This window comes from Haliaeetus albicilla, chromosome 2 (assembly GCF_947461875.1).
Source record: "Haliaeetus albicilla chromosome 2, bHalAlb1.1, whole genome shotgun sequence".
Lineage (NCBI taxonomy): Eukaryota > Metazoa > Chordata > Aves > Accipitriformes > Accipitridae > Haliaeetus > Haliaeetus albicilla.
The window spans coordinates 77,707,968-77,734,468 of record NC_091484.1 but is presented as its reverse complement, the minus strand read 5'-3'; the positions used below and the strand labels follow the sequence as shown (position 1 = coordinate 77,734,468).

The 26,501-nt window shown below is 45.3% G+C and overlaps 2 protein-coding genes across 5 annotated transcripts in view; both read left to right on the top strand.

Annotated features, from left to right (window-relative positions):
• The first annotated feature begins 2,608 nt into the window (after positions 1 to 2,608).
• IBA57 (iron-sulfur cluster assembly factor IBA57) lies at positions 2,609 to 10,022 on the top strand. 3 transcript variants are annotated; one of them, XM_069778359.1, is made up of 3 exons: positions 2,609 to 3,166; positions 5,898 to 6,244; positions 7,503 to 10,022. In XM_069778359.1, the coding sequence occupies exons 2-3, from the start codon at positions 6,139 to 6,141 to the stop codon at positions 7,892 to 7,894; spliced, it is 498 nt and encodes a 165-aa protein (XP_069634460.1). In that variant the 5' UTR covers positions 2,609 to 3,166; positions 5,898 to 6,138; the 3' UTR covers positions 7,895 to 10,022. The 3 variants fall into 3 exon arrangements, with proteins under 3 accessions (XP_069634460.1, XP_069634459.1, XP_069634457.1); XM_069778358.1 differs by lacking the exon at positions 2,609 to 3,166 and adding an exon at positions 3,565 to 3,672; XM_069778356.1 differs by lacking the exon at positions 2,609 to 3,166 and adding an exon at positions 3,667 to 3,935.
• Positions 10,023 to 10,990: 968 nt separating this feature from the next.
• The window catches only part of LOC104317817 (meiosis-specific coiled-coil domain-containing protein MEIOC), a 36,508-nt gene continuing 20,997 nt past the window's right edge, over positions 10,991 to 26,501 (top strand). Inside the window, exons 1-2 of one of the 2 annotated variants that reach the window (XM_069778354.1) lie at positions 10,991 to 11,159; positions 20,771 to 20,902. The gene's annotated coding sequence lies outside the window, so the exon portion shown is untranslated. Of the gene's footprint in view, positions 11,160 to 14,576; positions 14,633 to 20,770; positions 20,903 to 26,501 lie in introns of those variants that run through there. The other variant, XM_069778355.1, reaches the window with a different exon arrangement.

Genomic DNA, 26,501 nt, shown 5'->3' with positions numbered 1-26,501 from the left:
AAAGCTGGAGAAAATGAGCTTATTATACCAGCATTAACCCGCAGGGCTGGCTGCAGACAGACAGCAGTTATCCCCGCTTTATGCTAGTGCAGCTGATTTATGGATGAATAAATGCCGAGGATGAGCCCTTGCGGGTGGGAGCCACAGGCTGTCCTGCTGCCACAGCAGCCAGCAAGCCCCAGACACGGCAGGGTTTCGGGCAGTGGGAGAGCAGAGAGCGGAAAGCTGATGGAGCGAGAGGCTGCCGGCAGCTTGTCCAAATGCCCAGGGACTGGTGAGGGACAGAGAGAGAACCTCTGTCCTTTTTCACCATTTTCTTAGCTGTGAGAAGGGTTTCTGAGTTGCCCCAACACACCTGCCTGGATGAGAGATGTTCCACCAAGGGGGAATTTCGGGGGATGTCTCCTTTGGGATAGGGCTTAGCTGGGGATGTTGCATCTTGTCACCCTGCCACCCCACGCTGCCAGCTCTCCTTCCACAAACACCGCTGGAAGTGACAAAGCTGGTGGGGGACGGTTCATCAGGCTGATGTGGGTGCAGTATCATGAATAAGAGGGAGCTGTAGCTTTCACGGTCTCACCATGACATGGAGAGCCTCAGGTACAGAGGAGAGACTGATCGCCAGTACCATTAGATGCCTGCATGGAGCTGGTCCCCCCAGGACCACTTGGAGTCCATGGGGAGAACAGACACTTCTTCAGTGAAGCTGATGTGATTCAGTTTATGCAGAGACTTCAGGGTGAAACAAAGCATCCTGAAAGTGTCTTTATCTCCATCACCTACAAGGGACCCCAGCCCACTTGGCTGTGGATGTCCACATTTGGGTAGGGGAATTCCATATAGGAGAGGGCTGGTTTTCCAGTATAACTTTAGATATTTTTACACCAGGGACTCTGGCAGAAGTTGAGTAAGCATTGCACAGAACTTGCTTTTCAAAACTCCCCCTGCCTCTGCCAACCCTGCTCAGCACCAGGGCGTTTTGATGCTCCTAAAGTGCCTTCAAAGCATAGATAGGAAGAAGAGAACTGAGGACACAGACTCCTTTTATCATGCTTTCCTTTTTGTTCATTTGCTGAGCTGAGGCTGTGGTTTCAGAGGGCAGGAAGGAGAGGATCTGTGACTGTGGTTGGGAGCTTAAAACACAGCAGGCAAGTCCATGTAATGCCATGCTTGCTGCTTGAAGCACAGCAGGTCAGATGCAACCTCTGCTCCAAACGTGGATACCAGCAAGGAAGATGACATTACTCGGTCCTACAGTATTAATCCTATGGGACAGTATCAGCCAAATGCAATATTGCTGTCATGAGCAAAGGCAGGAGGATTTGATCCCGCCAGAGGTGGGCCCTGCTGTGCTAGTGGGGTTTAAAGTCACCATAACATCTTCCAAACAGCGTTGAGCGATGGATGTGGAGGACAGGGAATAATCACCCTATGTCTGCCAAATTAATGTCATGGAAAGCTCTGGGAATCCTGTTGTCCCTCCAACCAGGTTTCAGGTCCCCTACTTTTAGTTAAGACAGACACACGCTCAGTGAGGGCTGGCACAAACCTCCCCTGGACTCTCAGCGTTGGAGGTCTCGACCACGCTATGGCTTTCCTCAAACCATCCCCTGAGTCAATTTAGTGCACTAAACTGGCACAGTTGTAATTTCTGACCACTGAAATGTTTAAATACTACTTTACTGGCGGTATAGCTCTGCGCTAAAAGAAAAGAAAACCCAGAGAAAAGTGAATAAAAGCTGTAGGCAGCGAAAAAACAAATAAAGGCTCAAACTGGCTTCCTGGTTCTTTTCCATTTTCACTTTTCTTTCCATCGCCACCCTTTCAAATATGCTCTGACGTGAGATGGAGGCAGCACAGGCGTGCATTGAGAGAAATGGCAAAGGGCTGCTCGTGGGACAGCCACCCACCACTCGTCCCCGTGTCTTGGTGGGTGCAGCAGGGATGTGGCACCGGGTAAAAAAGAGCCAAAGCTGGATCCAGCTGTGGGTCTAGAGTGCTTGTTGGACCCTGGAGTCTCAGCCCAGCTGTGCTTCCAGATACATGACTTTCCCTCTTCTCCTGGACCTCTAAAAAGCAAAGCATAGCTCCTGGCATGTTCCCACTTCCAGGGAGAGAAAAAAACCCACAATGGGCATCAGGTCTTTGCATCTCCAGCCCTGGTTTAAAGGCAGGCAGGTTTCCTCAGCCCCATTTTTTAGGCACAGCACGTGCCAGCAGCCGGGCAGAGCACGTTTGCACGCCAAGGTCACCTCGAATCGCATCCGCTGCCTGTTTTTGTTTCTCCACCTGCTCTGCCTGCGCAGCTGCCTGACGAGCATCGCCTCCGAGCACGGCCAGCGCTGAATTCGGGTGGTGAACACGCCACATTGCTCGCCACCGCCGGCAGCACATCTGTCCCCCCGGACACGGGGATATGTGATAAGGTTATCGCTGCCGGGGCACGCGGGGAAAGCCCGGTCCTGCCCGAGGACCAGCTGGCTGAACATGCTGTCTGCTGCCGTCGCGTTTGCAACTCCCGAAAAACGAGCCCCTCGGCTCAGGGTTTTAGGGTCGGTGGGTTTGCGCCGGGGCTCGGCAATGGCGCTGCCTGTCCCGATGAGGACTGACGGCTCCTTTTTGCAGGGTTCATTTTGGGCCAGCCGAGCCCCCTCCCTGCAGTGCTGCACACGTGCTGGTGTTGGCAACGGCAAGGGGCAGAATGGCCTTAAACCGAATTACGGCAACTGGGGAAAAGCAATCACGAATGACAGGCATGACTCACGGCCGTTTCTTGAACTGTGGGATGAATTCCAGCGTTAAGGAGCTGCAGCTAGACCCGGGGCTACCCGGGCCCTTCAGAGTCCACTTCCCACAGGGCTAACGAATGTTAAAAGAGGCAAGGGAACAGCACCTTCAGCCCCGCGCTTTTAACACAGGGATTTTATTTCTGTGCAGTGTCGCTTACTAGAAATTCCTACTGTCAAACGCTATCGTTTATTCCAGAACGGAGCTACTGACAGTTTTCCCGAGAGTGTTAAAAAGAGGATGGGGGCGAGGATGGGGGCAGCTGATGGGTCCTACAGAAAGAGAAGTACCGGAGCATTAAAATTGAGTGGAAAACAGGAACCTTTGGAGCAGCAGCGTTTTCCAGTGTGCTGGCCAAAGCATGACTGGGGAAGAATGGGTACGTACCCTATCTTTCTGCGGTTTCCAAGGGATTAAAGGCTCAGGGGGGGAAGGAATGACTGAAGGCGGGTTGGGGGGTGTCAGGAACGCTGAGGACAGCCCCCCCCCCAAAAAAACCCCGAGGTTAGGTGCGTTTATTTTTAGGCTGTTTCCTTCACTTTCTCCACGGCAGGGCCCACCGTCGGGGTTGCCGTTGCCCAGCGCTGTCGCCGGGTCCCGGCTCCGCCACCGCTGCCCGATCGCTGCCGGGACCCGGGGCGGGACGGAGGAGACGGAGAAGGAGAAGAAGGAGGAGAAGGAGGAGGAGGAGGAGGAGGAGGAGAAGGAGGAGAAAGAGGAGGAGGAGAAGGAGGCGGGGCGGGCCCGGCGGCGCTCCCTCCTCGCCAGCAGGTGGCGCCCTCTCCCCCCTCCCCGCTCCGCGGACACACACAAGATGGCGGCGGCGGGGAGAAGGGGAGGCGGCGGGTCACTCTGACAGCGTTCGGTCTGCCCGCCGCCATGTTGGTGAGGGCGGCGGCGGCGGCGGCGGCAAGCTCGCCCGGGTTGCTGCGGCGGTTGTGGCGGGGCGGGGGGAGCGGGGCCGCCGCTTGTTTCCCGCTGGGGCGGGCGCTGCTGGACGTGCGGGGGGCGGAGGCCGGCGTCTTCCTTCAGGGGCTGCTGACGAACGACGTCACGCCGCTGGTAGCGGGGAACGGCGCTCCCGCCGCGCTGTATGCGCATGCGCTCAACGTGCAGGGCCGCTGTCTGTATGACCTCATTCTCTACAGGTGAGACCAAGCGGAGGGGCGGGGAGGGGCTGGGCGAGACCACTACTGGGGGGAGGGGGAGCGGCGCGTCCTGTTGCTATGGAAACGGGGGCGCGCGGCCTTGGCGGGCTTCGCCGTGCTCGCCGGTCGCCCTGTCAGCCGCCATGTCGCACGCCGGTCTCTAAGGGATTTCTGGCTTATCTTTCTGAATTTATGCGCAAAAAAGGGCTTACTCTGTTTGTTTTTCATCACTGGCTGCAACCTCTGTGAGATCGTTGGGAGGCAGGGTCGATCTGCTGGAGGGTAGGAAGGCTCTACAGAGGGATCTGGACAGGCTGGACCGATGGGCTGAGGCCAACTGTGTGAGGTTCAACAAGGCCAAGTGCCACGTCCTGCACCTGGGTCACAGCAACCCCATGCAGCTCTAAGGGCTTGGGGAAGAGTGGCTGGAAAGCTGCCCAGTGGAAAAAGACCTGGGGGTGTTGGTCGACAGCCGGCTGAATATGAGCCGGCAGTGTGCCCAGGTGGCCAAGAAGGCCAACGGCATCCTGGCCTGTATCAGAAATGGTGTGGCCAGCAGGAGCAGGGAGGTGATCGTCCCCCTGTACTGGGCACTGGTGAGGCCACACCTCGAGTCCTGTGTTCAGTTTTGGGCCCCTCACTACAGGAAAGACATGGAGGTGCTGGAGCGTGTCCAGAGAAGGGCAACGAAGCTGGGGAAGGGTCTGGAGCACAAGTCTTATGAGGAGCGGCTGAGGGAACTGGGGCTGTTTAGTCTGGAGAAAAGGAGGTTGAAGGGAGACCTTATAGCTCTCTACAGCTACCTGAAGGGGGGTGTAGTGAGGTGGGTGCTGGTCTCTTCTGTCAGGTGGCTGAAGATAGGACGAGAGGAAATGGCCTCAAGTTGAGGCAAGGGAGATTTAGGTTAGATATTAGGAAAAATTTTTTTACTGAGAGGGTTGTCAGACCTTGGAATAGGCTGCCCAGGGAAGCGGTTGAGTGACCATCCGTGGAGGTATTCAAAAAGCAAGTAAATGGGGTACTCCAGAATATGATTTAGTGGGCATGGATGATGGTTGGACTCGATGATCTTGAAGGTCTTTTCCAACCTAAATGATTCTATGAGTTACCCCAGCAGAAAAGCATAATGATCTTAATTTTAAAGCGGCCCTCAGGGTAGGCCCCAGGCGTGGCGTCTCTGGGTATATTAGGATGAGAGGAAATGGCATCACATTGCGGCAGGGGAGGTTTAGATTGGATATTAGGAAAATTTCTTGACTGAAAGGATTGTCAGGCATTGGAACAGTCTGCCCAGGGAAGTGGTGGAGTCACCATCCCTGGAGGCGTTCAAAAACCATGTAGACGTGGCACTTCAGGACATGGTTTAGTGGCCATGGTGGTGTTGGGTTGACGGTTGGACTCAATGATCTTAAAGGTCTTTTCCAACCTAAATGATTCTATGATTCCATGATTCTATTTGGGCTGTATCCGAAACAAGCGGTTTGCGCTGTCTCACAGGTGGCATAGTCACTGACACCGCGGCATGCCATGTGGCATCTAATAATTGCACCGTACAGCCACCTGACGTTAATGTGGTGTCAATCAATGAAAAATTTGGCTCGCGCAAACTATTGGGCCAGGTTAACGGTGTGACTAATGGAAAGCACAGCTGAACGAAGCTTCTCCTCCTTCTGAAGTCACCTCGCTTTAGGTAAGAGTGAGTGGTAGAGAAGACTGTAGAGCCAGACCCATTTTTGTCCCTGGGAGAGGTGACGGCAGTATTTGCTAGAAAAGAGTGGAACGGATGCCTGAAAAAGTTCAGGTATTTCACTACAGGGAGCTGACTGCTACTCTTCTGTGTGCCAGCAGCCTTCGGTGAGATTCCCCAGATCTCTGGACTCACACCAGGATCAAGTAAAAGCGTGTTGGCTTCTGCTGCTGTGGAGGTTTGTTTTTCTGACCTTGTAGGTGTTACTTTTTCAGGCTTCACGAGAGTCCAGAAGAAGAGCCACACATCCTGCTGGAGTGTGACAGCGGCGTGCTGGACACCATACAAAAACATCTGAAACTGTACAAGATCCGGAGGAAAGTAAACATCACCCCTTGCCTTGACCTCTCTTTGTGGGCCGTTGTCCCCGGGGAGCGGGCTGGAGACATTGCCAGTTCCCTCGCTAAATGTGCAGACCAGGCTCTGATTTTAACTCCTGACCCAAGAACAGAAGTCATGGGCTGGAGACTGATTGCAAAGAAAGGAGCAAATCTATTGGAGATTATCCCTGGGAGTCATATTGGAAACATTGAGGATTACCACAGGCACAGGTATAAACAAGGTAAAGCCAAGTCCTGTTTTGCACTCTGTGTCACTGGCTTTGGGGAAATTAATTTATTTATATATTATCACAGTTTCATCTTATTATCAGAGTCCAGACGCTGATATAAGACAGAGGAATAAATTATAAAAGCCGCATTGGTATGTCTCAATGTGTTTAACTTGTTAATAAGTACAGGTATTATTTGCTAGTTTGAGGATAAAAGTGATCTAGTAGTTATAATTCTGTCTGGTGGCAGAATCAATATTTGGGTACAGTTTCCTATTACTAAGATTATGGGGTGGTGGGTCAGGAATGCTAACATCAAAAGAAAACCAGGATTATTCATTTTCTTAGAGGGAAACTTCTGTGGTTTGAGTCATTTTGATTATTTTGGGATTATGCACAGTCTGTGTGTTTTCCTTGTTGCTAAGGAAGGAAGCAGAAACACCCTAACTTACTTTCCTAAAAATGTATGACTGGATTCATGGAGTTAACTCAGAGGTCAAGGGGCGGATGATTGATCTGAGAGGGAACTCAGTCTCAGGAGCCCCTGTGCCTGCACAGAGCTCCCATTGATTTTACTGTGTCCACGCAGATAGTGGATTAAATTAATTGGCAGACTGAACAATGATGGTCCTCTGCTTAAAGCCAAGTCCATCTGCTTTGGAGAAGCAAGCTGTTAATGGGTCAAACTCGGCTGGACTGCGGGGATATGCCACCTCCCTGAAACAGCAGCACTCATCTTGGCTGTGCTGCTGCGGAAGGCTGGGTCCAGCACTGCTTCAAAAAATACTATTTTTGTGTCATCGGTCACAAAAAGAACAGCTACTTATACAGACTTTCAGTATTTGGGCTTTAACAAAGACAGCTGGCCAACTTACGTTCTGTAGCTCTGAGGAAAACTATTGGCGTTAAAGGCTACTTGTGGGCTGTGGGTGAGAAGGGTTTTGCCATTGGCATTACATATACATCAGTGCCTTTGTGTGGGAGCCTGCATCGTTCTGGGTGCTTTGAATTTCGACCGGTACGCTTGTGAGGTGCTGTAAGCTTCATGAAATTAGGTTCTAGTGCAGTTCTCCCTTTACCCTTAAGAGTAAACATCATTTATGGCTAATGGTTTCACTCATGCCCAAACTGGAGTACTGGGAAGTTCATTATTTCACACTGCTTCTTACGGGTTCTCGTGGTTTTACAACTCACAGTCGAGGCATATCCCAGAAATCTTAAATACTGAAGATCTTACCACATTTCCCCGTTGGTTTTACTTTTTTCCTAGGAATTCCCGAAGGTGTGAAAGATCTCCCTCCTGGAGTAGCCCTCCCACTGGAATCAAACCTAGCCTACATGAATGGCATCAGCTTTACCAAAGGCTGTTACATTGGACAGGAGTTGACAGCCAGGACCTACCATATGGGTGTCATTCGCAAACGTCTGCTGCCAGTCCACTTTTCAACTCCTCTTCCCAAGGACAGCATTCCCGAGGGTGCCGAGATCTTAACCGAATCGGGAAAGTCGGCCGGCAAGTTTCGGGCTGGAGGAGGTGAACTTGGTATAGCTTTGCTGAGGTTAGCTAATATAAATGAACCACTCTGCCTAAATATAGCGGGTAATAAAGTGAAGCTCACTGCAAGTATACCCGAGTGGTGGCCAAAACCTGCTAGTAAATAAATGAGGAACCACCACTTGCACATTTGCCTTATTGAGAATGTATTTTGTGTGATAAGTTTGGGAAGGCGACTCTGCCTTCGGCTGTTGTTTGTGGTGTTTGATGGGGGGGCATTACAGGATTCTTCAAACTGGAACCTAAACCAGCGGCAGGTCGCTGAGTACAGGAGGATAATCTGTTAAGTGTTGTGGAGAGATCCGTACAGGGTACGCAGGGAAGTGTACCTTTTCCTGAGGGTGCCCTGTATTTTTTTAGGGGGTTACACATGTCGTTGGGTTGGAATTGCTGAATTTTCAGTCCAGCACTCGCTCAATCTGACTGTGCTCTGCACAGCGTGCAGTGTGTGTTCAGACTGAAGCGAGTGACGGGAGCAGGAGTTTCCCCATTGTGTACACTGAGTGTTTCTGTTCAGAATAACCATTCTGTGGTAGTGTAATTTTTTTTTTTTTAATGGAGAGCATGCTGCTCTCACCTTGCCTAAGATACATACTCAGGCTAAAGTGTTCACTGCAAATTACTCCTTGCATTGAGCTTCTTCTTAAACCTGCTGATTGGGTGGGTGTTTTTCCCACCACTCTAACTGCTAATTATGTTCAGGAAGAGGAATGCCTTGTACTCCACATTTCAGACCTTGATTTTAGTAAGTCATCCCCGGTGGGAAAGCTCTCAAAGATCCTGGTCCCCGTCTTCAGCGCCGGCAGAGGGAGCACAGCCAGCAGCAGCCAGCTCCTCTGCCCTTCCTGACCTCGGTCATTCATGCTTCCTTCAAACAATTGTTTTAGAGAGGAAAGTGGTATTTTACAGAAATAAGGTGCACTGGTGCGTGCCCTGGGGTGACTGTTGTATTGGTGTGCTGGTGCTTGGCAGAATAATCGCTTACTAGAAGCACGTGCCCTCCAGTTGCCGACAACAGTTGAGGGGTGGATTTTTTTGGCATCAACATCTTTGCTCTGTCATCTTGTAGAAAAATCCTCTGCACTTTCCTGAAGCTTTTGGCAGGGGTTTCCTCACTCCCTCCACAAAGCTGGTGAAGGGACAGCGTCTCCCCATCTCGGACCTTGGCTCCGTCCCTCAGCGTTAAGCTGCAGTCCCTGGAGAAGGGGTTAATGCCACACGTGCTCTTGGCTTAGCCTGGAGTTCCTGAGGGAGGATTTTCATCACATTCGCTTCTCTGGCTGCTTCAACTCCACGCTTGTTCTGAGAATTCTCTGTACCCCTCGTACAAAAACCTCTCTGCTGCCGTCTCCAGCTGAGGTTTTCTTCATCCACCATCCCCTCTGGGTGTTCAGAGCACCCCAGTATTTCAGCATGTCTTTGCTGCATTTTTCTGGCTCCCGCTCCTCTTCTGTCTTTGCACTTTTTCTTGCTTCTGCAGTCAATGTATTCCCCTTTGCCCCCTGCCCCAAAGCCAACCACCTCTGTGCCTGCTAACCCTGCCAGTCTGCAGTAATTTACAGCAGCCCTATGTATTTTTGTATTACAATCAATCCATTGCACGCCCGCTCTTAGAACGGCACGTGTGTGGAAGGGAGTGATGAGAGAGATGAGCAGGTGATATCCCATGCAGACCAAAAAAACACTTCTTGCATGCATATTTGTGAGAAAAAACGTCCAAAGCACATTCTACCGATGTTTTGATGTCACTGTTACTGTGAAAGGAATTTATCTGTGAAAAATGCTCATATTGGTTAAAACTCTTTATGCTTGCTGTAAAATGAGTTTGTGGAATATCTCATTAAAAGTTTATTGTATCAGTAATTTAAAGGTGACTTGTCTGAAAGAGAAGAGACGCTACCTTTTATTTACCTTATGTGAAGATACACAACAGAATACTTTTTTGGGTAGCTTGCTGACAAGAAATGTGTCTTACGCTGTTCGTCACCCCTTTGTCAGGTTTGAGATTGCTAACAAAGTCTTTCTGCTGGAAAAATAAATGAAACGGCAGTGCCTCGCCCTTTCTGGATCCTCCGAGAGTGACAAAGGCGAGACTGTGCTGCCCGTGTTGATGCCGCTTTGCCAGAAGCAGCTTTTCCTCTCTGCTGCCCATTGTGCAAAACCTCCTCAGAATAGTTATATTGTACTGGTATGCGCGCAGCCTGAATAAACACTACGTTTCTTCTGCTAGGGGAAGCCCTGCATCTCTTTTTCTGGCGCACACATGTTTCGTTTATCTTCTTAATGTATTTAAAAGGCTTTTCTGTTGCCAACAGCCGCAGGTTACAAATGGGGGTGGTTAGGCACAAAATAAGGTGGTACTAAAATTAAAGAGGTACTAGATCACTTCTGGAGAAAGGGTGTGACAAATTGGAGAGAGCAGCCCCAATCCACGCTATCCTTTTCATTTTTTTCTTTTCCCTCGCAGCCTGCGCCATCGTTAATGGCTTTAGCCGGGTGAGCTTGGGCGGGAAGGCCAGGCCGTCGGCCGCGTAGGTGCAGGGTTGATTTTTGCAGGGTTGTTTTGCCTCACCAGCGATCCATGACAGAGCAAATCTCCTTCAGCCACGGCGGGACGGAGTGACGGGGGTCGAGGAACTCCGCCGCTGGCCGAAGCTGCCGCAGAGCCAGCCAAAAAGGGGCGAACGACCACCCACCCCTTCGTCACGTCAGCCAAAGGGCTGAAGTGTTCTCAGCGGCACGTTTAATAACCAGTTTCTGCAGGAAGGAGGAAATGTTGAGAGAGAAAACACCGGCGCCGGGCCCACAAAGACCCTCCACCGCCTCAGGAGGGAAACCAGACGTTTTTATGGTGCAATTCTGTCAGGTTTTCGTGCTTTCCTCAGCAGGGGACGAACATGGCGGCTGAGGGGAGCTGCCAGGTAACCTGCTCAGGTGCTTGTCTCACACTAAATACAGATAGAAAATGGGGACCCCGCTCTCCAAGAAGCCAACCCCTTCCCGCTCCCCTTTTTCTGAGTGTTCCTCCTCGCTGCCTCAGTTTCCCCTCACCCTCCCCGCCACGGCGGGTCCCCCCTCCCGCTCCGCCATGATTCGTCCCTCCCCTTCTCCCCCCCCCCCTCCCCGCGCAGTGGTTTCTCCCACCGACGGCCGTTGACCGGGCTCTCGCTCCCCTCCCTTCCCGTTTCCCGCCTCGGCTGGCCCGCGGCAAGCGGCGCGCGCTCGGCGCGGGAGTGAGGGAGGCGCTCGCGCTGTTCCCGCCCTCGCCCGCCCGCCCGTCCCCTCACGGCGTGAGGCGTGAGGGAGGATAAGATGGTGGCGGGTAGCGCCCAGCCTCCGGCCGTTCGGCCTGACGGGGCTTCCCGGGCAGAGGTGAGGCGTTAGCGCTGCCGCTCCGCTGCCATGGACGGGGCTGGGGCCCTGGAGCCGAGGGTGGGGGCGAGCGGGGCGGGGGGGGGGGGGGGAATTTGTGAGGCGCTTGTGAGGGGAGGAACCAGGCTGTGCCCTGTGAGGAGAGGTGCCGGAGCTGCAGCGGGTCTGCTGGGCTTCCCTGGAGGGAGGGGAAACCCCTGTGGCTGCTGGTAGAGCAGGGCCGTGTGAATAAAGGACATATCTGCGAAAGTGCAAGGCTGTCTTCCTCTTCCATTTGCTTGTCGTAAGCGCCCTGTCAGAGGTCTGTGCGCGCTCGGAAGTTAAAGAGCCGTGAGTGGTGTTGACACGCCAAAAATGAGTGATGCTTCTGCACGAAGATAGAGCAGAAGGGAGCGGTGAAGTAAACGAGTGTTATAGCCTGAAATCCCAATAGGGTAACGCAGGAGTCACTTTCTAAGGCTGCGGAGGGGAATACACTGAAATGTTTCGTTTCAGGAAAAAGGAGGTTTCTTCTTTTTTGCCTTCCTTCCCCCCCCCCCCCCCCCTTTTTTTTTTCTCCTGGAAGCAGTGTTTGTTTTCATTGTTACAGTGTTTACATTTCCTGTCATAGTAAAAATCCACAAAGGTTGTCTTGGTCTGGTGAGGGGTCTGGAAGAATGACTGCTAATACTTAAGTCTACTGTATAAGCAGATGATGTACTGAGTTATTAAAATCACTGCAATCTATTGTCTTATATCTTTCATTACTTGAATGAATTTACAATGCTGTGGCCAGGTTGCTGCTAGGACGTTGTGTGCAAGCATCTTCACACTGAGTTACTTGAAATCTGCAAGTTTAAAAAGTCCCTACAGGTATTTGTAGCTTAATATTTTGGGTACGTTTGCCCACTTTTAATGTGTTGCTGAAACCTTTGAAATCTTTTGGGGGTATCTGAATGCTGCATAGGTGAGAGTCACAGTGTATTCTTCACAGCATGCGGTGGTCCTGCTTTTCCAGCAGGCGCGTTTTCACCAGTGTTTTCAGGGCAGGGGAATTTGGCAGCTTTTTTCCCCATGTTCACAGCCACTGCAGCTGAAGCCCAGCTCTGTTTATACACTTCCGCACAGGCACTGGGGGCATTTTGCATGTTACTGTGAGATGAGGGTGTAGCTACTACTGCTTCTAGCTACTTTAAAAGAATATTGTTGGGAGTACAGTTTCTGCTGAATGTAGCAAAAAGGTATGCTACATTTTGACTTCAAACTATTCTCTTAACTGTTTGCCTGTGCGGTATTTTGCTTTTAAGTAGACTGTGAGCCCTTCAGAAAAGTCTGTCTTGTTTTTTCTGTAACACACTGTTCTCAAGCTAGCAGAAATAATTTATGCCTAAACTGTTTTTGTGGATTTGTGTCTGAATTTTCTCTCTTTCCCACTGTCTTGCCCAGGCAAACAAGTGTGAAATTCTGCTGTTGGACTTCATTCGAAGCTATTGGGGTCTATTCATATCACTAAAATTAGTGCATGTACTTTCGGACTGTGCTGCCATAACACTGGAAACGTTTGGGCTTCCTCTATTTTCTTTAATCCCTGGTCAGTGCGTGGCTTCAGATTTTTGATTTATTTTTTTTTTCTGGAAACACTCGAATTCAGTGTGTACTATCAGCAGCAGTGGTGCAAATACGCTGTTCCAAAAACCTAAATGTGAAAAGGGGTGTAAAAGCTTCCTGTGTCATGTTTGTTCTATGTTGTCATTCTCAAATTGTGCTTACATCAGACAGTTGGAGGAGCTGGAGGAGGACAGTCGCCATCTCTGAATGCCATTACAGCTTTGTGGAGAGAAACCGAGGGAGACTAGAAATAATGTAAACATGGGCTGAGGTTTTTAGGGAGAGGTGACCTCATTTCCTATTTACTGCTGTGTCAGAAAAGCTATGTGGAATACACTTAAATAATATTTGGCGAAGGTTACGTGCTGTGTGGCACTCTACAGTGTATTTTAGTAGTGCTTTCAGCGCTAAGTGCTACAGTGGTAGCTGTGAAGGAAGAACTTTGCAGAACAAGGTGATGTTACTGTAACTTAGTGAAAATGCCTTGGGAACAGAAGGAAACTTTGGAGAAAGTTGTTGGGTTTTTTTCCCCCTCCCTTTTAAGATCTTTTGTTTGTACTCTGCCTGCATTAAGTTGTTGAAGAGCTTAAGAGCGAGTGGTTTTCTGATTTCCACTATAACACTTCTAGCTGTCACAAAAGTTTTCTTATACTCTGTAAGATGGATTTTGGGGCAGTTTTATTGTTCAGGTTGAACAACATATTTTTAGGTTTAACTCGGATAACTTAAGTGTATGTTGAAGGGCAGCTTGAGGTTTTTTTAAAGAATTTAGTCGGAACCTGTTAGTACTATGCTTTCTCTTTTTTTCTAGTCTTGAGACATTGTAATAATAGTTGGCTGATGATGGGCTACACTTCCCAGCAACTAACTGTATTATATTATGCCTGGTTTTTTTTTCTTGTTTTCTTCAAAAAGATGAAAATGGCTCTGTTCTGTTGTCTCTGGATTTCTTAATTTTCTTAAATTATATTTCTTTATTCTTTTTGTAGCATTAAAATATGATGATGTGAGGGAAAGATCAGAGTTCATCTCTCTGAGTTAAGGCAAAGAGCTGTGGGAAAATAATGACTTGATTAAGGAAAAATGTGTAAAAGGTGATAAAATGTAACTGTCTATGAGACATTTGACTGAAAGTGGGGAGAAGGTAAGTCAGGTACAACAATTTAGTGTGAAATAAAGCCTTTAAATAACCTTTAATTTTTGTTACGGAGAACATAGGGCTTGATTTGCTCACTCTGTGCAAGTGTTTCATAGTTCCTTAACTGGGATGAGCCAAATGATAGCATTCAGTGGGGAGACAGGAACAAAAGCAGCAGATGTGTCATCCCCACTGACAAAAAAACATTCATTCCAATGAATTATTTTTTCTTGTGGAGATACCAAGACCTCAGAGGTACAAGAGATGATGGACTGGTTATAAAAACTCTTGTACGGTTAAGTACAATGTTGTTACGCGTGTGTTGTATATTATATGTATATTATAGTGATTAAAATTTACTCACTGGGTCGTGCTTCCTGATTACAACTTAAATGGTTTTGGCAGTATGTGATCACTTGAGAATAATTGCTTGGAAGTTACTTCTTGCGTGAGAAGGAGGAGAAGATGCATTTCAAAACCTTCCATGCACTTTTCTTCTTTCCCATCCGAGAAGCATTTCACAGCTAAATAAAGCAGTTTGGCTGTATTTCTCAGGCAGTCCCCGGAGGCCTCTGCGTGAGGGAGACAGTTCCTAAGGCTCAGGATTGCGGCCCTGGATCCCGTACGTTGTTGGTATTGCACAACAGAGGAAAGACTACAATTCCCATAGTACTTCCACATACTGGTACTCCAGTGACATCAGACATTACATGGCTGAGACTGGTTGTAAAGCAAGAAGACCAAAAATGTAAGCTTGGTGTTTCTTTCACTTCTGTAGCAGGGCCTTTGGCAGTGTGAAATCTTTGCTTACTAGGGGAGGATTTCAGTTGCTGCAGAGGTATTTGAAAGGGTGTGTATCTGAAGAAAACATGAGGTGACATTTAAGGGCAAGCAATTTGTACTGTTTCTCGTAGTGTTGGTGCTGTTTAGAGACTCCTCTGTCTAGGAATAGCTGTGTGGAGTAATTGCTTAATGCCAGCGCTGCTCGTTTGTCTGGAGGGGCCGTTGCCTTGCCCACGGCCCGAAATCTGCTTGCTTCTTTTCTGCTGTTTTTGTCCTGCAGCTTCCAGGGGTGGAGGAGAGACGCTATCCATAGCCTGGCAACAGTTTCCGCGTGCGTATAGTAACTGAGGTGTGTAGCGTGCGTCCCATGGCAGCGACGTTAGGGGAGGTAAACGAGGTGTGGTGGCAGTGGTTGTTCAGCATCACATGGGCTACGCCACCGGGCTTGAAAGCACGGGGATCAGCTGCTGCTGCAGTGCTCTAGTGTGTACAACTGGCGTGTTCGAGTGCCTGTGCTGCCTTTGCTTCCCCAGTGGCCTGTGTCGGTGGGAGGAATGCAGGCAGGGAATGGCTGGTGGTAACATCTGTGCAGGTTTGTCTTGGTGGAAGTTGATTCTCGCAACGGGATGAGGTTTATGTGGGTTTTGTTCTTCAGGAGAGATGCTAGGTGTCTGGAGTAATGTTGGTATTTTAGAAAGCTGGAAAACAATACAGCAAAGCGATTTCTGCAGTGTAATATTTGCTTAGGTTGCTGTAGTTTAAAGTAAGTGTAATGATTTATTTGCCTGATAGTGCCCAGCCTTTCAAGTGATTGCATATTGTGAGCACCTGGCAAAAACTTAATTCTCCAAACAGAAATCTCACTTTGTGTTGACCACCAGAGTGTTCTAATAGGGACAAGGAGGAGAGACTTACAAAGTAGATGGGAAACTTGGGAATACTCGCTGTCATCCTTTCACTGAGAAATGTAATAACTTCTCCAACAGGTAATAGATCCCCTTTCATTTCTCTTTAGAAACAGTTTAGATCTGTTAAATGACACCGTATCAGTGTTTGCTCAGTCTGCAATCTTGAAGAGATCTACTTAGTACTTGAATTTTCACAAAGTGAGGAGCAGGTCAAGTGGGAAAAGTAGCTTTGTAGCTAATCTTGGTAGTCTAATGAAATTAAGGTACAAATCTCTATAAAATGATATATAGTGTATACAGATCCTTGTGCAGCAGATTAAAAAAATTCTATTGATTTGGCCACATATGCCGGTTTGTAAAGAGTTTGTTTTTACACATTCATGATAGTTTCAGACTTTTTGTTTGTTTAAAAAATATATTTGGAAAGACATTTTGATTTAATGGAGTTTAAATTATACTAGACAGTCCATCTAAATGAATCTCGAAAAATATTTTGTAACTCCAGTTGGAATTTTATATTCCTAAACAAAAAGGGTTATACTGAGAGTATATTAATACCAATAATCCTGTTTTACGGCAACATATATTTGAAAGGACATAGTCTACAAATCATGTACTTAAGCTGCCTTTGGATTAGTTGACTCTAAAGTGAGTGGAAGTTCAGTTAAAAACTCTGTACCTGTTTGTTTAATAGTCCCTTGTGTTTCCCTGGTCTACCAGGAGATAATGGAGTGGGACACGTGGTAAGAATCCTAACTGAAGGTGATTATATAGAGGTAGATGGTATTAAGTTCCCTTTTATTTCCGTGGAGCCTGCATTGAACACGAATATGTTAGCAAATACATGTTTAAGTATTTGAATGACTAGATATTTTGAATGTCGTAGGCTGTTAAGTGACAGATGCATTAAAAAGAAGCTGTCTTTCACCACCTTCATAAAACTTTCCCTTAGCAGTCCGAAATTTGAACTTTTGGATAAAGACATCTTGCAGCTGGGTTGTGTTCACTGTGTTTACATCTGGCAACCTCATGTCAATGTTTCATGAAGGGTGTTTTTTAATTGGGGATTAAGGTCTTATGACTTTTATAAACAAAAAATATCCTCTGAAACTCCACAGTAAGGGCGGAAGGCTTCAGTCCTTGTCGTATGCAAAAGTACTTGGAAATAGTAGGACTCCAGTAGTAGGACTCCAGTTGAAGTATGTGTGGCTATGGACCACAGTTAGCCTGTGTAGATCTATAAAATCTATTACTAAAACCAATATCAGTGACTTTTTTTTAGTAGTTTAAATGAATTGTAGATCAGCTTCGTTTCTAAGCTAGCTGCTGGCACATTATTCCTTATTTTTTCTAATTAATAAGGGAAGAATTGCAGTAGCTGGGGAGGTTACAAATTTGAATTTCTGAAATTACTGACTTCAGAAAGGCTGAAGTTAGGATAATTGCACATATGTAGCCACAGTTCCTGGTGAATAAATCTGTATCACAAGTTTCCCAAGTGCTTACTATGCTTAATTTCTTGTCATTGACATTCTAAGTTTTAATATAAATGTTGCAGAAATGTTCTGTGTGTTTGGGGTTTTTTTTTGGCTCAGGAAAAAGTACCTCTCAGGGGTACTGGCATACTGTTTCAACGGTAATGCTTCATAAAGGTGGAATTGAGAAGCAGATTGGAATCTCTTCCCCAACAAACTTTATGCTATATAGCTTTGTAAAGCAGATAGGCCTAAATATAAAACAAGTTCAAAACAGGTGAGTTAGAGAAGTGTGGGTCTTTCGACTTAACAGCAGTTTTCCCATGTAACTTGATTCTGGAACTTGTAAACCCTCAGGTAGTGTAGGTGGAAGTTTTTAGGCCTTCTTCGTGATCTCCCTACAATATTAAGGTAATGTTTCAGATCGTCTTTTTTTCTGGAGGATTAGATGTACTGTAGCATGTGGAACTGCAAAACCTGTGATGCAGATACTCTTCCATGATGGCATCAGTGTGTGTACACGTGCACACTGTGTCTCTCTGAAGTGCAATATAAATCCACCTGAAGATACTACTATTTGTTTTACTTTGAAAAGCAGGCATTCAGATTAGCAACATTCCCGTTAATCAGTGAGGAATAATTCAATGTTAAGTTTCATACTTGCTATGGCTTCTGTTTCTGTTTGATCAGTGCAAGAAGATTGTGGAAAGTGTGCGTGTGTCCACATGTATGTACTTATATATACGGGGAAAACATTATCCCTGTCTTTGCCAAGGGTGGAAGGCACCAAAATTAGTAGGGTGACTATATACATGCTGAGAGGGCTCTCTATTTACAAGGTTCATTTAAAGTTTCTAGTGTTAATTTAAAAAAGCATTGGTGAGAGGATGAGTGGACATTACACTCCTAAGAAAGACAAGGGGGATTGCTTTTTTTGGGATATCGAATGGTTATGTTGCTGAGGAATCTTGTCATTCCTACAGTAAGCTTAGGATCATCCATCAAATTCAGTGAAACTGGGGGAGAGGTGGATGGATGTCTCGGAGGAGAGATACGGATTGGTGTCCTCGCAGGGAGAAAGGCTTCCGTGCGATTTTAAGTGTTCAGTGTGGCCTGCTTATCCAGTCACGTTACAGTGGGCTCTTAGCTGGTCACCATTAGGATGAGTAGGGAGGGACTGGGGAGACCGAGAGGACGCGGTAAGGAAACGGCTGCTGTTACGATGGGCTTGGGGTAGGGCATGAACGTGTAGGAAGCCAGTCATCAGTTCTCCCTGCTGATGGAACAACTTGTTTCCTTCTGGTGTTGTGCTGTGATCATTCGTCTTTTTGCTCAAAGTTCTTTTTGAACAATGTCAGAAGAAAATAAACTTAAAACTGTTTACAAAGTCAGGATGTGATATTAAAGTACTCAATGAGAGCTTTTTTTTTTTAATTTATCAATTTAACACAAAGCAAGCTGGCAGTGCTGCTTTAACTAAAGCAGTGGCTTCTACCAAAGCTCTAATGTAGCACCTTCATATCCTGAAGATATCCCAAAAGGCCTTTCTAGAAATGAATTATTTACCAGTAGTGCAATAAGCATGTGTTTTTTATCAGCCCCTAAAAGCTAAGTGACAGCCACAGAAGTTTACCATTGAAAATCTATTTTTCTGAAAGAGGGTGTTTTGGCTGGAGCACAGAGGTAGCACTCTTACCTTTTTTCAACAACTGTGTAAATTTTAAGCTTCGGTAGGACTCTTACATAGGTTGTGAAGCCTAATGCAGCACCTGCAATGCTTTGAAAGTTTCCCATGACTTGAAGTAGTTCCAATTTCAAGATATAAATGGATTGTTGTTTGGGCTTTCAGGTATCAGGTAATGATTTCTGAAACCCACTTCTAAAGTTGTGAATAGTTACATTGTGTCACAGAGGTAGTGATTAGCCAAATCATTAATGGGTTTCATTAAGTCTGCTTTAAGTCTGCTTTGACAGAAGAACAGCTAATATATCACAAATAGTTAAAAGATTGGTAAAGGTTAGTGGCTTAGACACATACTGACTGAACAAATCGTCATGGGTGGTATAAAGATATTACTAGTCATCCTTTCTGAAAGGAATCTAATAAATTTAGCATCTAGGAGCAGTTGTGCACACCTGAGTGATCTCATTGCAGAGCCCACTATCTTAGCTTAAATACAAGGAGCCCAATCTTCCCATCTGCCTGGGCCACAGAGCTTTCTGTAGTGTTGAGGGTTGTATTACTGTGGCTCTTCCCTTGCAATACGGCTGGTGTATTGTACGTGCAGTGAAGACCAACTGGTGCAAGAGCAGCAAGCTCAGTGCTTCCCAGAAGCATCGACTTAACTACATGGATGTTTCACTGAATCGTTCTGCAACCCATTCCTGAATGCAGACTTTCCCGTTGGTCTGAGCATGTTTTTGTGCAGCATGGTGATGGAAATGCTATAGGAAACCTCACAAAACTAGCTATCAAGAATGGGTTAACTAATTCATCCAGCTATTAGCCTGTTTCCAGTAGGCCCTTGGAAAAGAGAAGAGCCTGGACTTGACTGTGGTTTGAACAAATCATTGTAACAGAATGCAGATTGGACATCAGATTAGGTAAATCCTTAGTTCTACCCTTCAGCAGGTCAGAGTAGGTCAGCCACAGTTGGATGTGGGTATAGTCTGACATCATCTTACTACTTTAGGAGAGGAGCAGGTGCTTTGATAAGTTTTAACAATTTATCATAATATGACTGTTGCACACTTTATCTTGATTTATCTTAATTGTAAAAGCAGCCCTTCCCCCATTCATTGCTTCCACCAATTAAAGCTTTGTGTCAGTGAAGATGAAGCCTTACATTTGTGTAGGGCATTGACTTGCTAATCTGGGACATTGTTTTGCTGTGTCATGTAATGCAAATGGCTGAAGCTGGAGAAATGGCATACGTGCAAAGTGCAAGCATGACAGTAGGCAGCAGCAACTTGACAATCTGCTTTTCAATAGGGGAAATACAGGAGGTTATACTGTAACGGGTTTAAATGGATGTGCAGAGAGCGTAGGGAAGGATTTTAGAATCAGCATGTTATACTTCGAGCGCTCTTGCGAACGTGCTTTTATCACACCTGGTTTTGGATAGCAATGTGTGGCAGGAGCCAACCTTGCCTTTTCCATTGGCAGAAGCTATGAGTCTGAAGATGGAGTGGAACCCTTAGGTGGGTGCAGTCCCAGGTACTTGAGGATTGTTTGTCCTGTCATGTGGTGGGAATGATGTTCAGATCTGTGGCAGATGTGTGCCGTTGAGCAGAATCATGGGGTGAGTTTGCGTACTGGCATGATGGATGTGGACCTGTGTGATGTATCTGTCTGTGTGACAGGATAAAGCTGAAGAGAGGAATCTTGCCAGGCAGTATGCCTCTGTCTGCATGGTCCTAGGTGCAACACGGCACAGCTGGCTTACCCATTCTGGGAGTCTCTGTGACCTGTGGTCAGCAACTCTAGTATCTGCTGAGCTGTTCTGTGATGTGGGATCTCACAGCAATAAAGCAACATTGTCATTGTTCTGCGAATGCGTAAGACGTAGGTGGTGGAGGAGCTGTGGGTGGTGTGATGTGGAGACATGGTGGGAGGAGCAATGAGGGGTAGCTAGAAATGGGTTTCATGCATAATAATTACAACTTTGACAGACCTTGTAATTATTGCCTTTTTTTTTCTTTTTAATTGCTTTTAAATAGGCTAAGTCTGTCCTTAAGAATCTAAGTTTCTGCTTGCACGGCAATGCTGCATACTTCAGAGAAGAGAACTTGTATACTGGTAACAAGGACATGGTCAAACAAAGTGCCACCCCTGGTCATTACGAGTCACAGGTGAGTCCAAAAAGTGAATTTGCTTAGGTAAACAGAAATAAATACTTGTATGATATGTTGGTTTTTCTAACTAAATGTATTGAATAACCACAGAACAAAAAAACCTCAACACCTGAGGAGAATGCTGCAGTACAAATGGAGCAGCTTTCACTGTGTCAGTGCAGGAGAGTAATCCTCTATTCGTGGAAGTCAGCAGTTCCTCATTCAGTCTGGCTTTGAGTGCCTCTTGTCAAGGGCATTTGTGAGACTTACCAAAGTCTTCTGAAGAACAACTGCTGGAAGTTACCATGGACAAAAACCATCTTTGGTTATAGGAAATGAATGTATTTAGATGCTAGTGTTCAAAACAAACAAAAGAAATGGCCCAGTAGCCCATGAGTGTTCTTAATGGTAAGTGGACTACAGAACCCATATTGAACAAGAATCTCATAAACATACTTCTTCTCCACTCCCCCTGCCTTAAGTGATGCCTTTTTTATATGCTTTTGACCCAACTGTCTAAGAGAGGTCTGACAAACTTGATTCCTTTTTCTCAGAAAAAAAGTTTCTTAGTTCTTTGACTGCTGAAAAGGAACATTTCCCTTTGCTGTTGCAACAAGTCTTTTAGATGATATGAAATTGGGATTTAGAATGATGTCTCTGGTAATCTGCCATTTGTATGGTTTTGTCCCTGATATTAAGAGATATCTGAATAACTGACCTATTTTCTCCCCTGGTTTTAGTTTTTGACACGTCCCTGTCACCTGTTTACTTCTGCTGCTTAGTTTTTGAGGTAACCCAAGAAGGCAATTTATAGAATTCTAATTTTTTTTTTTTTAACCCACAAGTTTCAGAGAATTACTAGCAGTGCATCCTGAATGGGTTAACCAGTTTCAGTGTGCTATAGATTAAGGTAGCTGTAGGTAGGAGTTACTAGAAGTCTTAAGTCAAAAAACCAAAACAATGCTTTTTCTTAGGCTTCCTTTATCTTGCCAAGAAAAACAAGAAGTAAACAGGAAATATCTATCCTGCCAAGAAATCAAAGAATACACTCAGTATATAAGTAATAATATGGTGCAGTGCTGTCATTTACTGTCATTATATGTTTATAAAAAGCATCTGTGAGCAGTGGTCTGTAGCAGTGAGTTTGTGCAGTTTTAGGATAAGTGACTGTAAAAAGGCTTTTTCCTAATTTAGCTCAAATGCTTTTTGGAAAATCAAGAACTTTCTGTCAGATGGGACTTCATGTCAATAAAAGTAATTTCTTGTAATTATATGATGAAGCAAATATTTAGCTCTGATCACATTATCTTTTAGCTTATAATATATCTTTTCAGAGAATTGTTAGTCTGATATAAGCCATAAACTGTTATTGCCTCTGAACAGGAGAGCGACGCCCTGTTGAATTTTTTTAGTCTGTGTCCTCTAATGCTATAGTTCAGCAAGGTACCCCAGATATACATAATGTCACTGCAAACATTTCATACAATTGGCATAATGTAGTGATCCCTATGAAACTCCCTAAAACTACTTCCAGTCTGCTTGAGGGGTCTTCCCTGCTCTTAGCAGCTATTACCATCTCAGAATAGATGGTTACAGTCTTGAACTGTTTCCAGTACTTAGCTGGACAACACAAGAAACAAAACATTTCCAGTAATGACAAATAATATTCGAGTCTTCTGCTGTATTCACCATGCTGTTAAATCTTCAGCCAGAGGATTTTCAGAAGATCGTAGATCTCTGTCTCCTAGCTCAAGCAGCGGTGGTGAGGCAGAAACCCCTCTCTGTGGAAAATTTGTCTCTATCTGTGTCTAGAGGTGCAGTGGGAGCACACTGGCACTTCTGTGTGTCTTCTGTCCTATTTATCCTTGGCAGTGCTCAGGACCTGACCGCACAAGGTCCTGAGCAACCTGCTCCGAGTAGGGGCCTTGACTCCAAAGGTCCCTTCTAACCTCAGCTGTTCCAAGATCTCTCCCATGCAGGATTCTCTGCTCCCAATACAATTTACTGTTTATCAAGTCCTTTACTAAGATCTGTAGATTTCATCTGCCTCTACATGCCTGGTAGCTGTGCTAGCTTGGTACTTGATGGGGGAATGGGAGGATAGCAGGAAGAGGAGTGAGGGAGTAACAGCCTTCCTCCAGGTCTTTGTCCTTGCTGCTGGACCAGTGACACCATCTACGTAGTAACGGCAAATCCTTAGCTCACAGCCTGGGCGAAGCAGAAACACAAAGGAGCCAGGTAGCAAAAAGCAAGTCGGTGTTCAGTGGAGTACAGGACTTGTGTCACAGATACCATAACAATATTGATGCCTAATAGCTTTGATACTATTTAGTTTAATATATTTTTATAGTTGCAATGTTAACATTGTACTGCTGAAGTTCTACTCGTTTATTTCTCCTCAAATGAAAGAAACTTTGGAAGAGCTTCTAAATACAAAGAACTGCATGAGGCTTTTGGAAATGGTGAATGGTTTTGGTAAATTCTTCAGTTTGCTTACTCTTCAGTTGTGATGAGCTGCTTGCAGAAGTTAAAAGCCCTCTGCCTACTTTTGAAGATAAGATGTGACTTAATAGTATTAGATGTCTTGGAAAAAAATTGTGTTCAGTTTCGTGTGGAGGGAGAAAGTTTAGTACATGCACATTTCCATTTTACAGGAAAGAACAGCAGCTGTGTCTTTTTATGCTTTGAAAGAAAAAAAAAATCCATCGAGATAATGTATCTAGGTTTTAGATGTGGTAAGTTTTTTGTTGTTGTTTTTGAGAGGTAATTTAGTGAGAGCAGTGGCTTTCCCATGATTTGCAGGGTGGAAAGAATGAAGTAAAAGCCCTACTGAAGACTGTAGGAGTTTTCATTTGATTTTTTTTTTCTTTTTTCTTTTTTGAGACAGCATTTCATTCATTGATTTTTAAGGTTGGAACTCTGAGCAAAACATGTCTGTGCCTCTGCAGGCAGTCCTTTCTTTGCAAAGCCAGTTATGGAGGTTATGATTCTGTCTGAAATTCAGTGAAGAATTTTGAAACTAAAGCAAGCTGTAGGAGACAACACACTTTTATCCCTTTTTCTTTTTTACTGTAACTTGTTCGTAGTTCATATGTAAGGCACAGATGAGAGTTTCTCAGTTATTTTGAAATTCTGTTTAACTAGATAGAATGACAGACTCCACCGTTTTGGAAGTGCTGAGTGACGAGGCTGTATCTAGGGTACACGAAGTACCTCTTCTGCTGATCTTTAGTCACATTGTCCTGCACAACTCACATTAGCAGTGATTAATGGCTCTGAAAATAAAAGATAAATCCATTGGTTACAGATCCTATTTTTAATCTATGCAAAAGTATTTTATACTCTAGCCAAGGAGCATAATTTATCTCTGTGTTGCTTCCTAGCATTGACATTTGCTTGTTAATACTGCTAAATTGTTGCTAAAATTTTGGCCTTGGTCTGCTGCTGCTTTCCTAAATGATACCTGTGTGTGGTTCTGGAGTCACCTGTAGCAGATAATTTGGATACCACCCTCATCCTCTTCTGCAGGGTAAGAGTTTACCTGTATCACAGTAGCACTGTTGTGCCATTTAGTCTCTGGGCCAGGAAGTTGTTCTTGTCTCTAATGATAGAGATATTGACAGCATGTTTGTATGGAATGTTAGAGAATATGTGTCTAGCCTCTACAGGGTTATAGTACCTCTAATTCTGTTATTTATTAGGGATTTGTTTGGATGTGTAAGACAAGTTTATAGCAAGTGATAAGTCCTCAGTGTAAGCTTTTTTGTATTCAAAAAATTCACTGAAGGGTTGTTCTGTCCTGCTTGTGGTAGGAGCACACTTGGCCAGGTAATATTTCTTTAGTACCTTTTCAGACAAGACCCAGGAAGGGAGATCTTCTGAGTCCGTGACAGCTTTCACTAAACCAAATTCCAGCCAAGGATTTGTAGTAAGCAAGGTTTTATGGTTCTACTTTTGAGAAAAGAGGGGAGTGAGAAAAATTAAATTAACTTAGCATTTTCTCTCTTAGAAGGATGGGGCTTGAGACAGTAAAATGATGAATATTGAAGTTTTGTTCTTTTAGTTTATTTAGATGTAAATAACTTTTAAAAAGCTCTAGCTATAAAAAACTTTTGAAGTGGCTCTAGACAGGCTGAATGCATAAAACTGTATTCAGACAGTGTGAATTTCCCTTAAAAACCCTCTGTTTTCTATTGGCTTGTTCAGGGCTTCAGAGGTAAGCACCAGTCTCAGAGTTGGCAATATGGTTCCTAGTGACAATGCAATTTTTATCTCGGAAGCAATAAAATGGGAGTTTAGTAGATCAGTTTAAATGTTTTTAAGTATAAAGACCCAGTCATCACTGTAGCACCATTTGTTGCTTTCATGTTGTGTGTTTTAGCTTTTTCAGGAATTTAATAAGTACGCGGTTGAGGTCTTTCTGCAGTTATTCAATAAGGATTTAGCAGATGGTTTCATTTGTTGGATCCAAGGCTAGTTTGACCATCCTGATGAAAGAGCTTTTTTTTAGCTGGCATTTTGTACCTATTCCAGCTGTATTTGCAATGAACGATGTGACAGAAGTTAATTTTGTCCTCGTAGTCCTAAAAAAATTCTTCCTCTCCATCCTCAGCAGCCAGGTATCCAGAGTTCAGCATGTTAGGATCCTAGAATAAGCTAACTACACTTTTTTCTGCAGCATATTCAGAACTCTTCCTGCTGCCAGGTTGTACACAGAGGACATCTGCCAGCAGCAGCTCTGCAAATTCCTCTTCATTATCTTCGTAGCATTGCGCCCTTCTGTGTCTCTGTCTGTAATGAGACACTTGGAAAGACAGAAAAACCTGCTTAGCTGGAGGCGTTTGCTAGAAGAGTGACATGCACAACATCACAGTTTTTTAACCTGTTACTTTTGTTGCAAACCTTTATGACTAACAAGTCCAAGAGAAGCTGGGCATTGTCAAACAACCTCCGCGTTGTCTCATGGCTTCAGAAGTGATCTTAGGTATGTGTAAATATATTGGAATGTCCAGTCATTTAATCTTCAGTTTCTTTCCATTCTCCCAGACATTGCTGTCCATAGATTAGTAGGCAGTGTGGTGGCAACTTAATGTGCTCTTTGGGGGCTAAAGATTAATCACTTCCTTACAAATACTAATATATTTCCTTTGGGTTTTGTTTTGGTTTGGTTTTTTTTTCCCCAAAAAAAGAAGTTTATTTTTTGAGTTGGCCTATTGACCATTTTTTTTTTTTTTGTTGCCAGGAACAGAAAAATTCAGAAATTGTTTCAGGAAGGTGGGTTGTATTACTCAAACTGAAAGGCAGCATCTTCAATGAAATATGTCTTGAAATAGGAAATCCACTCAACAGATTCTTTTAAACTGACTTAGTGGTGTTTTTCTTCATGCTTATAAGAACCTCAGTTCACTAAGAAATGCTTCTAGAATTGGGTTGGAACAGATGCTGCTAAATGTTCTCCTTAGGACAATTTTGTTAGTTACCGGCCTTCTCAGGAAGATGGAAAGCACAGGGATGGATGCTGCAGTCGGCTCCAGTCTGCAGCCAATACCACAGCCTCTTGCATCTGATACATCTGTGGTTTTGGGGGGGTTGGATTTTGTTGTTGTTGTTTGGGGGG

Coding starts and splice junctions, on each gene's coding strand:
- IBA57 (XM_069778356.1), top strand. CDS start 3,667: ATGTTGGTGAGGGCGGCGGCGGCGGCGGCGGCAAGCTCGCCCGGGTTG. Junction 3,936..5,897: donor TATGACCTCATTCTCTACAG/GTGAGACCAAGC, acceptor TTACTTTTTCAG/GCTTCACGAGAGTCCAGAAG. Junction 6,245..7,502: donor CAGGCACAGGTATAAACAAG/GTAAAGCCAAGT, acceptor CTTTTTTCCTAG/GAATTCCCGAAGGTGTGAAA.